A 16,752-nucleotide genomic window follows, 5' to 3' on the forward strand; every position below is an offset into this window, starting at 1 on the left:
AGACGTCGAGGAAATCACTCCAGCTCAACGGGTCGTGAGTACACACGTCGGCCCCGACCCTTCCTTGACACCCTCCAAAAAGGCTTCGGTCACACCCTCACCTTCGGGCCCGGGTGCACACGAGAGACTGCTTCCCACGCCCCGCCTTCGGGCCCTGCAAAGAAGCCTACTAAGCCTTCAGGAGGCTTAGGCTCGAGTCAGCCTATTCTCGGTGTCGATCCCATACCGACACCGAAAAAGAAGCCATCTTCCTCATCCACGCCGACCGCTTCAACACCCAAGCACTCTGCGTCGAAGACTGGCACCAGCTCATCGACGTCAAAACCGCACTGGGAGCCGAGTAAAAAACTGCCATAGCAGCATATCTACAGAACAGACAGCATTTAACTCTGTTCATAGTGCCTGCTATTAAAGCTTTCATTGGAAGGCCTCAAATGAATAATTCCTCCCAGGGTACCACCTTTACCAGTGTGGAATTGAAACATTGTTCTCACACTGCTAATGGGACCTCCCTTTGAACCTTTACATAAATGTGAACTACAATTTTTAACATGGAAGGTTGCGTTCCTAGTAGCTATTACTTCACTACGGAGAGTTAGTGAACTACAAGCACTAACCATTCAAGAACCTTTCTTGCAAATCGCATCACAATAAGGTCGTTCTCTGTACCAATACAAAATTCCTTCCCAAAGTCATTTCTCCCTTCCACCTCAATCAATCTGTGGAACTACCTGTGTTCTTTTTGCAGCCACAAACAGTAGCAGAAAGAGCTCTTCATACCCTAGATGTCAAAAGAGCATTTTTATACTACATTGAGAGAACACAACCCTTTCGTAAGACCAAACAACTTTTTGTGTCTTTCTCACCACCACACAAGGGCAACCATATATCAAAATCTGGGTTAGCTAGGCGGATTGTTAAATGCATACAAATTTACTATCACAAAGCTAAACATATGTTATCTGTTCCTCCTAAAGCCCACTCTACAAGAAAAATGGGGGCTTCAATGGCATTTTTAGGGAACATTCCCTTAGAAGACATCTGCAAAGCATCTACATGGTCTACACCGCACACATTTACAAAACACTATTGTGTAGATGTGCAAACTAAACAACAAGCTAACGTGGGCCAGGCTGTTCTCAAAACACTATTTCAAACTACTGCAACGGATAGGGGTGGCCGCCGCTAAGAGTGGGTACTGCTATACAATCTATGCACAGTGTGTAATCTGCAGCTCGTATGCCTCGAACGGAAAATGCTACTTACCAGTAAGCATCTGTTCTTGGCATGTAGAGCTGCAGAGTTGCGCACGCCCTCCAATCTCCCCGGCTACCCTTATCTGTTCCAGTATTATCTTAATTAGATACAGCTTACATGGACATCCTTCCTTTTCTTGCAAAGCTCCATCATTTCCCTTATGGCAAAAAACAATCTGAGGATGGAGCCGATGCCCATGCGCAATGGGGTCCAAAGGAGGAGTCACCAATCTTGTGACTTCCAAGGAACTTTTCAGGACAAAAACAAACTGCAAACATCCGGGCCCAACACTAGGTGGCGATCTATGCACAGTGTGTAACTCTGCAGCTCTACATGCCAAGTACAGATGCATACTGGTAAGTAGCATTTTCCTTTTAGTACGACAAGACCAGGAAAAACCCACAATAAGCAAACGCAAACCTTTGGTCCTCTCTGAACACCAGTAGTCACTGTCAAAAAAATGGGGATAATCTTTGATTCTAACTTGTCCTATAAGGCCCAAATAAATAAACTTACTTCCTTCTGTTTCTTTTTATTACGTAAGATTAGGAAGATCTTTCGGTGCATACCCTTTTAAGTATAAACTAAGTAGTAACATTGCAAATCATTATATGTTGCTATCTAGTAGTGGTCTCTGAAAAACTGCAATGTCTTCAGAATGCAGCAGCACAACTTCTGAAGAAGATTCCCAAGTTTCAGTCAGTGTCTGGTACTTTACAAGAACTTCACTGGTTACCAGTGAAGAAGAGTGTTGGATTTAAGGCCCTCTGTCTCGCCCCCAAGGGCCACTGCCCCAGACTACTTAAGGAAAAATCTCACATCGATACTCCTAGCTGGACACGAAGATCATCCAATTCCAGAAAAATCAATGTCCGGAAATTCAGGAGATCTAATTGGGGTTGGTTCTTTTATCCATGCAGTCAAGAATAATGCCATGCCAAGTCAGTTGTAGGACTGCTGCAATGGAGAAGACAAGCCATATGGAACATTGCTCAAGAGAAGTTTGTTTGTGAATTCAAACTGCTCTTGTCTCAATTAGAAGCTTTTTCGTTGCTTTCAACTTGCAAAATCTAAATCCAGTAATGAGTTAACTTTCTGAAATGGGTAGCTTTAAAGTATACAAACATCAGTAAACATCACCAAGAGCAAAGCACGCTGAATTAGCAATTATTTGAGGGTTCTTGTAATCTTCTGGATAGGCTAAACCTGTAATAGAGAGTTAAATGTTTTTCTTTTTTTTTTTCAATCTATGCCATAGTTCAGAGTTAAATATTTTTCAGAATGTGATCAAGGCTCAAGCGAGCCGAAACGCTTAATGGCGACAGGTGACATGCAATAAAACCTTTTTGCGCACCATTCCTTGGCTCCGTGTCCGTTTATGGAGGCAAGCCTGTGAATGCACGGAAGATTGTAATTTTTCAGAATACGGAGTGCCTTTTTAAAAGATTGATGTTGAAGAACTTCTCCTTACATTTCACTCATGAGGCATGTTTTCCTGTTTGTGTACATTTTGTTCTCAGGTGAGCTCTATTACAAAGCACAGTCTCCCGATGAAGGTGCTCTTGTCACAGCAGCCCGCAACTTTGGATTTGTGTTCCGTTCTCGAACCCCCAAGACCATCACTGTTCATGAGATGGGGAAACCCATTACCTATCAACTCCTAGCTATCCTTGACTTCAACAACGTGCGGAAAAGGATGTCTGTTATAGGTAAGTCTGAAAAGGTGGCGAGTGGATAAGGGAATTAAATCTGATAGCACTCATTGAGACGAGGTGATGATTGGGTTAAAGGTATATAAGCTTCTTTTTGTGCTTTTTCTCCTGACGTTTCACAGTTCGCAATCCAGAGGGAAAGATACGTTTGTACTGCAAAGGGGCTGACACCCTCCTGTTTGAGAGGCTACACCCGAGTAATCAGGAACTTATGAACACCACCACCGATCACTTGAATGTGAGTGGAGTAGAGATGTGTAAATGTGTTCAATGTGCATGTGTAAAGTATTATAAGTGTGCATTGGGTCTTTGTTTGAGACCCATATCAGCTGTGTGCTTGAGATTGTCTGTGAACTGGCTAAAATCACCCTTTAATAATTATCCCGGGCCCAATACTTCTGTCACCCCTTCCCTTGGGGCTTTACCTCTTTTCTGCATGTCAGTTCCTTTCTTGGCATAGTCTTTGTCAATTTACATCCCTCTGCATTTCGACTACCTAGAGATGAGCCAGTCTATCACCATTGATTCATCAGTCACTCAGGAGAAACTGTAACCTAGTCTCTTGCACTTCATCAGATTCTGTGAATGGGAAACAGAAGTGATTTTCTTTGGATTTTACTTAATGTGCTATTTATCTTTTGTGGTGTAAGGTGGGTGTCTCCTCTTGTTGCCGCATATATTTGTACGGAAGCAGGTGCCCTATATGCTTGTCACCAGACCTTATTTCTTTGTAGAATTTTTTTTAATGAATGGGTGGATAAGCCATAGCCCACCATGGTTCTTGTTTTAATCTTTGCATAATGCTGCTGGTGCTATTTCAGTTTGCGTAGTTTAGCATTACATAGGCAATTTTTAGATATGTTAATTCTGAAGTTTGGCTTTGTGCTATACAGCGTCACAACATAATTGATTAGTAAATATTTGTTGGTCACTGTTTTTGATTTAGAAGATTTTTGGGCTTGCATTCCTGTGGTTGATTTTTAGCTCGTACGTTTTCAACAATACTGTCCTTTAGACTGAACTAGACAATGTAGTCCAAGCAGGATCCACGAGCATTGACATAAAATGCAGTCTATGCCTTCGTACTAAAGTCCTCGTACAATTAGTTCTTTTCATTTCTGCACCCAATTGTCTAGTTCCATCTGCTTGAAATTCTATGAGTGGTAAATTGTCCTCTTTTACTGTGAGGATTTTTAAAATATATGTATTTTCCTTTTCAGGAATATGCAGGAGAAGGTTTGCGAACACTGGTTTTGGCCTACCGGGACCTGGAAGAGGAGCACTATGAGCAATGGGCAGAACAGCTCCTTCAAGCCAGCTGTTCTCTTGAAGGTCGTGAGGACAGGCTTGCTGCTGTCTACGAAGATATTGAGCGTGACATGATGGTACCAAGCAAGCTCCTTACTGGTTGCTTTGACACTGGGTGTGTGCTTGTGTGTCTGTTCATGTTAGTAGGGAACACTGTATCTATCGTTTGGTGCCAGCATATGAACGTGTACCTTTTATTATCACATCCTGCCCTATTCTACCACATGTATGTGTGTTAGTCTACTGGGCAAAGCATATTTTCATCAGGGTTTGCTCAAGCCTAATTTGACAGTACACACTTGTGGGTCTCTTTAGTCATTCGTTTCTGAAATAGTGGGTATTCACTGGACTTAGGGGTGAATTGACATCAGCAGTTAGTTAATGGCAGCCAAAGGACACCAGACCTCCTTAAACCTTTTCCCACAAAGAGTTAATGTAGGAAAGTACCCCTGCTTGCATGTTTGCCCCCCACCTTGTGCCTGATGTTGATGCTCTTTGACTAAGTGTGCCCTGGGTTCCTGCGAACCAGGTACCAAGAGCCTATGTTCCTTCCCTAAATATGTGCTGTTGCACACCCAAATTGGCAAATCTCTTACCACATATAATTTCCTTCTAAAAGGTTCCCTGGGTACCAAGGGCACTATGACCATGGAAGGCCTCTAAGGGCGGCAGCACTTATTGTGCCACCCTTAGAGGCCCTGTACCTTTACACTCACACACTGCCATTGCAGGCTGAATGTTTTGGTGCAGAGCAAAGTGAAGAGTCGACATAGGCACACATACCGGAGTGCCATGCCTACAATCCACTGCCATGGCATAGGTAAACAACCTGTATAGCTGGGTGCACTGTACCACTGGTGAGGGACAGATGCATGAGCCCTGTACCCCTACAGAGTCTAAGTCAATTCGTAGGCATTGTAAGTGCAGTAAAAGCCATAAAGAATATATGATCTGAGAGTTTGTCATTACGAACTCCACATCGCCATAATGGCTTTACTGAAATCTGTGAAGTTTGATATCAAACTGATGCCAATGTAGGATTTAATGAAAAATGCACTCAGAGGGCATCTTAGAGATGCCACTTGAATAACGACCTGACTCTAATGCCCCGGCTGAGTGGCTGCTCGCCAGCTGCCACCACCAGACATGTTTCTGAACCCCTGGGTCGAGAGCCTGCTACTCTCGGGGTCCTGAAACAAAGGACATCCTTGGTTGAGGTGCCAAGCCTCCTCAACCAGGATGGGCAGGGTCCACGAAGGGGAAGATTCAAAGGCTTTCTGCCTCTGTAAACTGACCGAGCCAATTTGTGGGAAAACTAAGATAGGAGGAGAGGTGTGTCCACCTTTTCCAACCCAAGGTGGGGCAGGCAAGGTGAAGCACAACTCTGTCCCCACTATCCTGAAAATGAGGGTACCCAGCCAACTAGATTGAGGCTTGTACCCCTCTTCCACGGGAAGGTGGCATAATAGGGGGTGTACCTTCCCCAAGGAAGAGACCCATTGGTCCCGACCTTTACCTTTCTGAAACGCCCCTAAATTTAGTATTTAGGCTCTACCCCATACTTTGCCTCCTCAGACAAGAAGAAGGACCAAAAAGCTGTGCTAAAGGAAGAAGAGGAGGACACCAACTGACTTGGCCCCGGCCCTACCGGCCTTTCCCGACCTCGACCTGCTCCAGACGAAACTGGACGTGTCCTGCAGCCAGGAGCCCCCCAGAACCTGGATGACCATCCCCAACCAGACTTTCTCTCCTGTGAGCACTGATTGGCTAACAAACAGACTGGCTCATGCCAAATCAGCGTGTCTGCACCTGACGGCCAATGTTCGCATGGCTCAACACCACGATGAGGTCTCCCTGGTAATCCTGACCTGGGACCTGTTGATCCCTGACTTACCTCAAGTCTCCAACAACGCTTACAGCCCATTTCTGAGGGATACCCCGACCTCAGCTGGTGAGAAAAACCGGACATCAAAAGACACCCCTGCACCCTACACCCCACAGCCTTGGGTGGCCCAACAGATGGTGTCCCGACATCCATTGACATCTCAACTTACCTCTCCAGCCGTGGTCTCCTCCAGAAGATCTTTGACCCCGAGCCTGCAGTGTTTGTTGCAACCTGGAAGCCCCATTGGAAACAGGGCACCCAACGCCACAACAGCACCCTGCACCTAGCCACCACTGTGGGTGCCCTTTGTGTGCTAACTTGAACCCCCCTTTGCCTTGAGCTTTAGTCCACGAGCTGAAAACATAAGAAACTGTATATTTACAAAAACTGATTTACTCACCTTTTATCTAGGAAATGTCCCAGTGTGATATCTAGGCATATCACACTGAGAAGAAAAAGTAACTTAAAAATTAATCTTACAACAATTACAATAGTAACTGAAAAGTAATGTCAAATGTTTAGTGACCTGTAATCAAATCAATTGCATTCTACTGCATTTCAACTGTATTCACCTGCACTATTCTTGCAAAGTATTATTTCATTTACATTTACCAAACCTGGCTTGGTTCTAGAAATATTTTTCAAACAAATTTGTCTGAGCTCAGTCTTTGAGTGTGAACAATACGCACTTGACCCTACCCTCTGATAAAGCCTTGCTGCTCACCCACACTACCACAAATAGAGAATAAGGTATTATCTTAATTTACCGCTGCCTACCTTTGGGGATCCACTGGACTCTGAGCACACTATACCTTTCTTTGGTGTAGTATATACAGAGCCAGCTTCCTACAGTTAATGACTGTCCGGGGAAAAATAATAAGAGATCAAATCAATGTTGGACTTCTCATTGTTAGTAAATGTTTCCCATCAAAGGTAAATAGCTTGCTAAGCAGGTCCAATGCCTGCTCATCCAAAACCATTGTGCAGAAAACAAGGCCAAGCTGCATTGCTAGCTTGGCTAATATCTCCTTTTAGGAGTAATCTGTCTTTTGGGTACATAGCTAAGGACAACCTTAGTACTCTGGAAAAAATCCAAATAATGGATATGTGTGGAACCCAGTGTTCTTGTGTGCTTCACTCTTTTCAATAATTAACCCATCAATGGGTTTTTCCTGATTGGATGTGCATTCTAAGTAATATAGACAACCAAAATGACAGGCTTTGAGAGGTGAATTTTTTGCTAGGGGAGCTCATCTCCAGCCTTTTTCGATGAGAAATTCAAAACATGCACAATGTCTGTCATCACAGGATTCCCACTCCTTTCCAGTTACTAACTGTACCAGCATCGTCAAGCTGATCCATACATTCTGTCAGTTTCCGCTGACCATGCTTGTTAGATAAGTGAGACAAATTGTCTGAAAGTCCTTGGATCATCCACTGTCTCCTTTAGTTGTCCATGTCATCATTTAAGATATTCTTCCATCAAAAGTGGGTGAAGTCAATCATATCAATCCGTGAGAATCACAAAAAAGTTCCCAAGGAATTTGTTATCAGACTTGATGCATCCTTTCCATTGTCACCAAAATCTGGTTTGCTGTTTTCCTTGTCATCTGTTATCCTAGCAAATGGGTTAAAGGTAACATTGATTCTGGATTATCAGTCATATAGAAAAACAAGCATTGTAGATGCTCCAGGGCCCAGCTGGAGAATTGTAGTAGCTGAGAGTTTAGTCCTGAAGAAGAGATCCATCCTGTAATACCATCTCCATACTATCCCGAACATGACTCAGTGGAGCTGCATATAAACACCACACCTACTTGCTGACATATGCGCCTTTGCGACACGGACATGGAGCTTGTCCCCCAAATTCGTCAGCGTTCTGATGACTCCTAAAAACGAAATCCAGAGTGCTGAGCAATGATGTCCCAGTCTAAACCTACAGATTTCAAACCATGCAGTTACTGTAGAAACCTGGTGTTCGTTATATACCCTCACCTAGCCTGTGGTTCAGGCTTCAGCCAGCAAGATCAACTCCAATTTATGAATGTTGCTTCTAACTGCAGTTTCCTCCGAACACTTTGAATAATGCCCTCGTGCCACACTGTATCCGGACAGCTTTTACAACAGGGTGCCAGCAGGTGGCACCGTGGAGCTCTACAGTGACTCTGTTCTGCCCTGAAAAAAGACAGAGTGGAGCTAAAAATAAGCGGCACCACTGCACACTGACATATGGGCCGCCCTTTCTGCACCTTTGAATGCCGATCTGGGGCTCTGCTCCCCTTTTTTCTCACTGAATTGAAAAGTTTTTTCTCTGGGGAAAAAATGAAAACCAGTGCGCAAGGGAACAATGTCCCCTCTCAAAACTACAGGATTTAAACCTTGCTGTGACTGTTGAAAACAGATGTTGGTGACAAACCCACACCATGTATGTCTTTGGTGCTTGGCCCTGGAACATGACTTCAGGTCGTATAAGGAATATGCAGTTTTTAACCTGAAGGCGATCCAGAACCATAAAGTGAAGCTGTATGTTGCCTAACAACGTAAGCAGCCATGCAAGTCCGCTCTAAGTCAAAAGCACAGACTTGTTCCCACTCCCAAGGCCATTCCTTCAACACGTCCTCTTCGCGGTTGAAGTCTTCTTGTAAGTCAAAGTCTAAGTCAAAACCGAAGCACAAGAAGGCCAAGTGAAACTCATCCTCATTCCATCTACTCTCTACCCTCAGAGAAGTTGCGTGGGTGTCTGGTTGCCACGCAATCTCGCTCCCGATCTGTGGAGGAGCCGATTCCGCAATTGGTCCTGCAATTCATGCATCCAGATTCCACATTATAGCGAGGCCTTTAGAGAGGCCATTTCGTGCATCTTTGATGGTACTTTTCTTGTTCCCTTTGGTAAGCCTCTGAACCACAAAGGATCTACATGGGCCTCCAGTTGTATTACTGCTGTTGGATCAGTCCATGGCACCATCTGCGCTCTCGAACCGACTTCAGGTCCCGCCCTGACTACGGTGCCCCCTTCCACTTATGCCACAATGTGTGCTGGTGACCTCAACACCTGACCCATTGACACCAGCACCGGAGAAGGAGCCTTTATTGATACTGGTGTCTGACTCTGAGACAATTGTGTCTCAGCGTTAATGAGGCTGCGTCCTTAATTCACCCAATTGTACCTGGTCCTCTCATACAGTCAGATTCAGGCACAACACTATTTTTTGGTTCAGATTAATATCAAAGCCATCCACCACTTGGGGATGAGAGTGGAGATGGTGGGGATGATTTACCGTCACATGATAATGTCAATCAAAACGTGGACCTATTGGAGGCTAATAGGCTTGATTCCTCCCCTGGTACTGAGTTGATTTCCCACCTAAGCCATCAAAAGAAGGAAGGGCTTACTTTGTTGTGGTGATTAGCCGTACAACCACCCATGGAAGGACAGTCATTACAAGCCTGGCACATCAGCACCAAACTTGGATTTTACATATCTTTTTATTGAAATTTGCCATACAGCAACAACCTTTGTCTTTAGCACAGTCATACATAATCAGAATATTTTCCAGCCCTTGTATTAGCCTCCACAATCCCACCTTTGTGTCTTGCTCAATATATGTTTCTGTAGTAGGGGATCTCTGTGTATAGTCATAATCTAGTGAATAGTCCCGCCCATGTGCGTGGACCCCGGAGCAATCAAAAATAATCTCTTAAGTTGTCAAAACATGCAGACCTGCACAGACACTTAAGAGAGAATTTAAAGACAGATAATGCAGCCTATATCCACAGGCTACACTGTCCAATACTTCAACTAGAAATTCCACCAAAAACCACAAACAGCACAGCCTGTCCAGGGTTTTCCACAGAGAAAACCTTCCCTTTAACAGCAAAACCCTCTGGAATGATAGAGAGGAAGAAGTGGACAGACAAGCCCCATAGGCTGCCATTATGTGGCTCAAAACGGGATACTGTGCCTTTAAAAGAATTTTCCAGAAGCCTCACAGTATCCCAGAATGCAGTGCAGGTCCCTTTCACCTTCAGTTCTTTTTTCCGGCTCCTGCTAGCAGGACCCTGGAGCATTAGCTCTTCTTGTTTGAGTTTTTTCTATACAATTTTTGGATTTTTGTAGCTTCACTCGACGTCTTTGGCCTTTATCTGCATTCTGCTGTGTTTTCTTTGGCAGAATTTCTGCAGTCTTCTTGTCTTTAGACTATTTCTAGTCTGACAAGTGCTTTGTCTGCAGCTGAACTAAAGGCCGAAGCTGAAGCTCGCAGGGTTTGTACTCTGTGCTTGCCTGTGTCTTTTGACACCTGTCTTCTCTGTACCTTCTTTTCTAGGATGCTTCGGCTCCCAGGTTTCAAACAGAGGAGTTTGAAGGCATCTTCAGCCTCTGGGTAAGGAGAGGGTAGGTCCTCTACCGAGTCCCATGCTGTGATCTCTGGGGTTCTCAGTAAGGGCACGTCTGAGCGATGACGCGGTTCCGGTCTCCGTCGGGGCCGTCATGGAGGGCCTCGACGTCATGGAGGGCCTCGACGTCATGGGGTGCCTCAACGTCATGGGGTGCCTCGACGTCATGGGGTGCCTCGACGTCATGGGGTGCCTCGACGTCATGGGGTGCCTCGACGTCATGGGGTGCCTCGACATCATGGGGTGCCTCGACGTCATGGGGTGCCTCGACGTCATGGGGTGCCTAGACGTCATGGAGTGCCTAGACGTCATGGAGTGCCTCGACGTCATGGAGTGCCTCGACGTCATGGGGTGCCTAGACGTCATGGAGTGCCTAGACGTCATGGAGTGCCTAGACGTCATGGGGTGCCTCGACGTCATGGGGTGCCTCGACGTCATGGAGTGCCTAGACGTCATGGAGTGCCTCGACGTCATGGAGTGCCTCGACGTCATGGGGTGCCTAGACGTCATGGAGTGCCTAGACGTCATGGAGTGCCTAGACGTCATGGAGTGCCTAGACGTCATGGAGTGCCTAGACGTCATGGAGTGCCTCGACGTCATGGAGTGCCTCGACGTCATGGATGTAGGAGAGTAGGGTCTGCAATCCTATGATCACCCAGATTTTTTTGCTTTTGTTTCACTGGTTTACGACTTTCTCTGGCTGTGGGCCTGCCAATCAGACCCACAGCCTGGCTGTTCTCTTTCTAAATTACCTCATGTACCCTAGGTGCATCTACCAATTGGTACTGGGCCACCTTATCAGACCCTGTAACTCAGGGCATAGGTGTACCCAGGGCTGCCAGGGGCTGCAGCACGTATTGTGCCACCCCTGGCTGGCCTCCTAAATTTGACACAACTGGCTGCATGACAGCTGGGGCAAAGTCGTGTAATCACCCTTTGCTGTAGGTGTAGTATACCTATACCTAACCCTAAAATGGACACACAGATTCCTATCAGTCACTCCTATGGCAGGCCTTGACAATCCTGAAGGCAGAGTGCTTGGAATCGTGTGAGATGGTGCTCTGGCATGAGCTGAGCCTGTCTGCAGCTTGCGGAATCAAGTCCTAATAGCTGTTCCATGATATCGCATACCATATACTCTTAAGTGCATTATAATCCTCGCGGTTAAATGCTATCTTTGGTATTGCTTTATCAAAACATGTCGAGTAAGGTGTCATACGAATTGGAATACTAACCCCTCGCCAATTCTGGCGACGGGGTTAGCATTCCACCCTTCTAGAGGGACACGACATGTATGTAACTGTGAACCCCGGTTAAAGTTAACTGAAGCCTCAGCTCCACAAAATGGATGCTGCCACCACAGACACGAGTCTGACCCCCTGCAGCTGGGAGTCCTTCCAGCGAGGGGAGCCTGGACAAAGGGTTTCCTGTCAGGGGCGGTGCTAGCACCGTCCCAGACATGGTTTTGTGTATCCTGGGTAGGCAGGGCTTTACAGGAAGGTGACTGCTGAGTGGCACCCCGGTGCTCACTACGCATAGGCCGGTCTGAACCAGTTCCAGGGGCACACCAGCCCTGGCCTGGGGAAGTCCGGCATGGCTGAGGGGTGTAACCACCCCCCACCTAGTCCCACCCATAGGCAGGACCTAGTCACCGGGTCAGCCCCCTTTTTTAGTATAAAGATGGGAGCGGGCCCCCTGTTAAAATTAGATCATCTTTGGAATCAAGATACCACTTTCTTCGAAAGGACTTCACGATTTCTTCTTCAAGATTCTCCCTTGTGGCTAAGGAGTAGTCACCCTGCATCCGCAGGCACCATCCTAAAGAACACTGCGGTCTGCTGCAAGTCCTTCATCACGAATCCGACGACCCAGCTCGACGAGACCCGGCTTCCCTGGCACCTCTGACCTCTACTCACCTCTACAGCCAAGCTGAGAACCGTGAGTGCGACGAGACCTCAAGGGACCGACGATCGCCAAGACTGCACGACATCTTTACTGCAAGCCCACCGTGTCCTCCACTGGTGAGTGCTTTGGGGTCCGAGAAGCCCCGACCTTGCGCAGCTCCAGCACCCAAGATCAGCCCCCCTGCATCTCCACGATCTGCGTGGGGCCCTTCTGCTGTTTGCTGTGCACCGCGTTGTTTGGCTACTAGCCGGCTGGCTTGTGGCCCTCTGAACGACGCCCAACGACTTCACGACTGCTGGTCTGGTTGCTCCAGGCTGGCCCTTGCTTCCTTGTTCAAGAGAGGCACCCCGGACCCTCCTGGTCCACTCCAGACGCCATTTTAGGTCCACCGCGTGGGCTTGAATTTGCCAAGGCTTTGTTGCCCAATCCTGGGTCCAGCGACGCCGACAGCTTCTATCTTCGTGGGACAGCTCGATCCTCCATCCTGGTCGCCGACAACGCCTCCTGGTCCGTGAGATCTTCGAGTCAAGCGTCACCCACTCACCTTGTCGAGGTGGCTACCATCCGGTGCCCTCCTGGTGCCCACTGACTACTGGCTAGTAGTCTCGAACTTGGTCCCCTCTGCTTTCAGGTGTCATCTATCTTCAAGATCCAGGCTTGGATCCGACTGAACTTTCTTCACTGGTCACCGGCCAGCATCTTTTCTTCCGGCTCCTGGTCCGTCTACGAGGATTCCCGACGTCTTTTCAGACCTATGCAGCTGCAGCCCCTGGGCTAGGTAACTTCGGCATTTCGGTGCCCCAGCATAGCCTCACTATCCAAGGGTCAGAATCTACTTTCGTTTTCTCCCTACCAGGTCGGGTTCGCCCGAGAACACTAACTTTCTAATTCCTAGCTACCATAGACTCTTGTCCCGCATCTCGCGTGAGAGTGCACACACTGCACCCGAGTCCCCTAGGCCTCCTAGACATAATCTAACGATTCCCTAGTCAAGTCCTAGCGATTCCAAAAGCTATTAGTACTGTACTTACCTGCTAGGAATTTCGCATTCCACTTTCAGAGTATATGGTTTTCCGTGCCCCTCGGGCATTTGTATATACTGTGCTAACTTAAGTATTTTTGTAAGAGTTTTGGTTTGTGCTTAGTACCCTGTCCTCATAAAGAGTACAGGGCTGTTGTGATCTTTAAATAAATAACTGTTTATTTTCATAACACTTGTGTGGTGTCCTTTCACTTGGTATTCAAGGGGTATATGTGTGGTAAACAGCTGGCTTAACGCGCCCTCTCGAGTCTTTAGCCTTAGACTGCTCGTATCCACGCTACTAGGATAGCTGGTCTATAAGGTTGACTTACAACCAATCATCAATAAGGGTTGCTGGACTGATACTTAGTGTTCACTAGAATAGTGAGCACTGCATATCAGGCCACCTTCTCACATTGGTGAGCAGCGGTTGGGATTTGAGCTTGCTGTTGTTTTACCACACGTATCCTAAGAATATCTTGTTGAAAGATCACATAAGTACTGTTAGGTACATATAACCAAAGCTTAGAATACTCTGAGTTCTACTGAACCAGCTGTTGTAGCTCCTCAAGGCTTAGCACACCTTGGCTGCAACTCTTAGCAAGGGATCAGTAGGTAAACACATAGTGTAGGTAGGTGCATCACTTACACCACACTAGAAACAGTATGTCGGACAAAGGAGGAAACACTGAGGTTCCCCTTGTGTCAGTTGACCCTCCACAGGTCATCCCTTCAAGATATACTGCGCTTAGCTTCCATGAGTTACGACAAGTGTGTACCTCTAGGAAGATTAAGCAGGGGTCTAACCCCACAACTGCCTTTCTGATTGGTCTCTTAGAGACTCATGATGCAAGGAGGGCTGGTAACCCAGACCCTTCTAATTCAGATGGCAACATGCCCTCATTACAGGGTCCCTTTGATGCCCAGGACCATCCTCTTCAGGAAGCAGATGATGCTGATGATGAGGATGATGATTTGGTATCAGGGGATGAGGCAGAAAAGGAACAGGTAGAAGTCAGCAGACTAACCAGGTCCAACTTAAGCAGACATGAGATGGGCACTAGGGGACCCTTGGGGCCACTCTCAGGTCAGCTTAACATTGGGAATGGACGAGATAGATCTCTATCAAGAGGCTCTATCAGATCCCTTCATACCAATGGCTCTCAACGTTCCTCTCAAAGGGGAATGACATCTCCCCAGAGGAGAATGTATGAAGCTAAGGAAAAGGCAGCCAATCTGAGGATTGAAAGGGAAGAACTTGCCCTGGCCAAAGAGAGGCTTGCCTTTGCTAGAGAGCAACAATTGAGTGGGACAGTCCCCACTGGTGGCAGCATTGTACCTAGCAATAGGGAAAGGAGTTTTGATACAAAACACCTTGGTAAGATAGTGCCCCCCTTTAAACAAGGGGATGACATCCACAAATGGATTACTGCTTTGGAGAGGGCCTGCACTGTGCAAGGTGTTCCCCCAAGTCAGTGGGCAGCTATCTTGTGGCTCTCCTTTGAGGGTAAAGGAAGAGACAAGCTCCTCACCACAAGGGTGGAGGATGCTAATGATTACCAAGTCTTGAAAAATGCACTGGTTGATGGGTTTGGCCTAACCACTGAGCAGTACAGGGTGCTGTTCAGGGATACCCAGAAAACTCAGTCTCAAGATTGGGCTGACTTTGTAGATTGTGCCACTAAGGCTTTTGAGGGCTGGTTGCTGGGCAGTAAGGTTACTGATTATAAAGGATTGTACAATTTGATGATGAGAGAGCAAATTTTAAACAATTGTCAGAACCAGTTGTTGCATCAGCATCTTGTTGACTCAGATCTGACCTCTCCCCAAGAATTGGGAAAGAAGGCAGACAGATGGGTTAGAACAAGAGTTAAACAGAACCAGGGCCAGAATCAAGGTGGTCAGAAGAAAGCAGACCAGAAGGGTAAGGATTCGAAAGGGGAACAAAATGACCAGAAGTCTTCGACAGGTCCCCAACAACCCAAAGAGGGTGGGGGTCAGGCTCCCCAAAAGAAGAAAGAAGGCCAATCTAAAAGGTGGTGCCAATACTGCAAAAGTAAAACTCACTGGTTTAGTGAGTGCACCAAGAAAGGAGGAGGGCAGACTCCTGCCACTGCAGCCCCTAAGGCACCTGTGCCCCCTAGTACAGCCAGCAGTGGTAGTGCACCTCCCAAGGGTTTAGTAGGGTTAACCCTGGGTTCTGAGGGGAGTGACAACTTAGTTGGCACCCTCACTCAGGCTGTCCTTGTCAGTACAGGGGATATGGATATGTCCCCTGACATAAGTCCCAATACTTTGGGCAAATACAGACAGACACCTTTTATTAATGGAAAAATGGCTCAGGCCTATAGGGACACTTGTGCCAGTGTCACAATGGTGACACCTAGCTTTGTGGACCCTGGACAGATCATGCCAGGTACAGAATTCCTGGTGACCAATGCAAGCAATGTCACTACCAATCATAGTATGGCAATTGTAGCTTTCTCCTGGGGAGGGGTAACTGGCCAAAAGAAGGTTGTAGTTAGTTCAGACCTCCCAGTGGATTGTTTGTTGGGCAATGATTTGGAGTCATCACAATGGTCAGAAGTGGAGCAGAGGACTCATCTGGAAATGTTAGGTTTGCCAGCACATGTGTTTGCTGTGACTAGGTCACAGGCCAGAAGATGCCCCACTGAACAGGTGCTGGATCCTGGAACAATGGACCAGACACCTTCCAAGAAAAAGAGCAGTAGGGTTAAGGCTGTGCCTTCCCCCTTGCCCCAGGTTGTGGATCAAGTCTCAGAGGAGGCTGACCTGCAGGAATTGAGGGAAACTGAGCCTAGAGAGTTTGAACTTGATCAAGTTGAATTCTTGGGTTCAGGGGGACCCTCAAGGGAAGACCTGGGGAAGGACCAGTTAGGCTGCCCTTCTCTTGAACCCCTCAGACAGCAGGCTGCTGCTGAGGCTGCTGGGAACGCCACAGGTACCCACAAGGTATACTGGGAAGATGGACTCCTGTACACTGAGTCAAGAGACCCCAAGCCTGGCATGACCAGGAGGCTGGTTGTACCCTTGTCTCAGAGAGGTTTCCTACTTACCTTGGCCCATGAGATTCCCTTAGCAGGACACTTAGGCCAGACAAAGACTTGGGACAGGCTTGTCTCACACTTTCACTGGCCTCACATGAATGAGGATACCAAGGAGTTTTGTCGCTCCTGTGTCACTTGCCAAGCCAGTGGTAAGTCAGGTGGCACAACAAAGGCCCCCCTTATACCAATGCCTGTGGTGGG

The 16,752-nt window shown here is 47.1% G+C and overlaps 1 protein-coding gene across 2 annotated transcripts in view; it reads left to right on the plus strand.

The window, feature by feature from the left end:
• ATP8B2 (ATPase phospholipid transporting 8B2) overlaps window positions 1–16,752 on the plus strand; it is a 470,208-nt gene that overhangs the window by 300,250 nt on the left and 153,206 nt on the right. For both annotated transcript variants that reach the window (XM_086947594.1, XM_086947593.1), the window contains 3 exons: window positions 2,778–2,966; window positions 3,092–3,207; window positions 4,190–4,354. In XM_086947594.1, coding sequence (XP_086803720.1) covers window positions 2,778–2,966; window positions 3,092–3,207; window positions 4,190–4,354 — 470 coding nt within the window. The remainder of the gene's footprint in view (window positions 1–2,777; window positions 2,967–3,091; window positions 3,208–4,189; window positions 4,355–16,752) is intronic.

Source organism: Lissotriton vulgaris, chromosome 12 (genome assembly GCF_964263255.1).
Source record: "Lissotriton vulgaris chromosome 12, aLisVul1.2, whole genome shotgun sequence".
NCBI lineage: Eukaryota > Metazoa > Chordata > Amphibia > Caudata > Salamandridae > Lissotriton > Lissotriton vulgaris.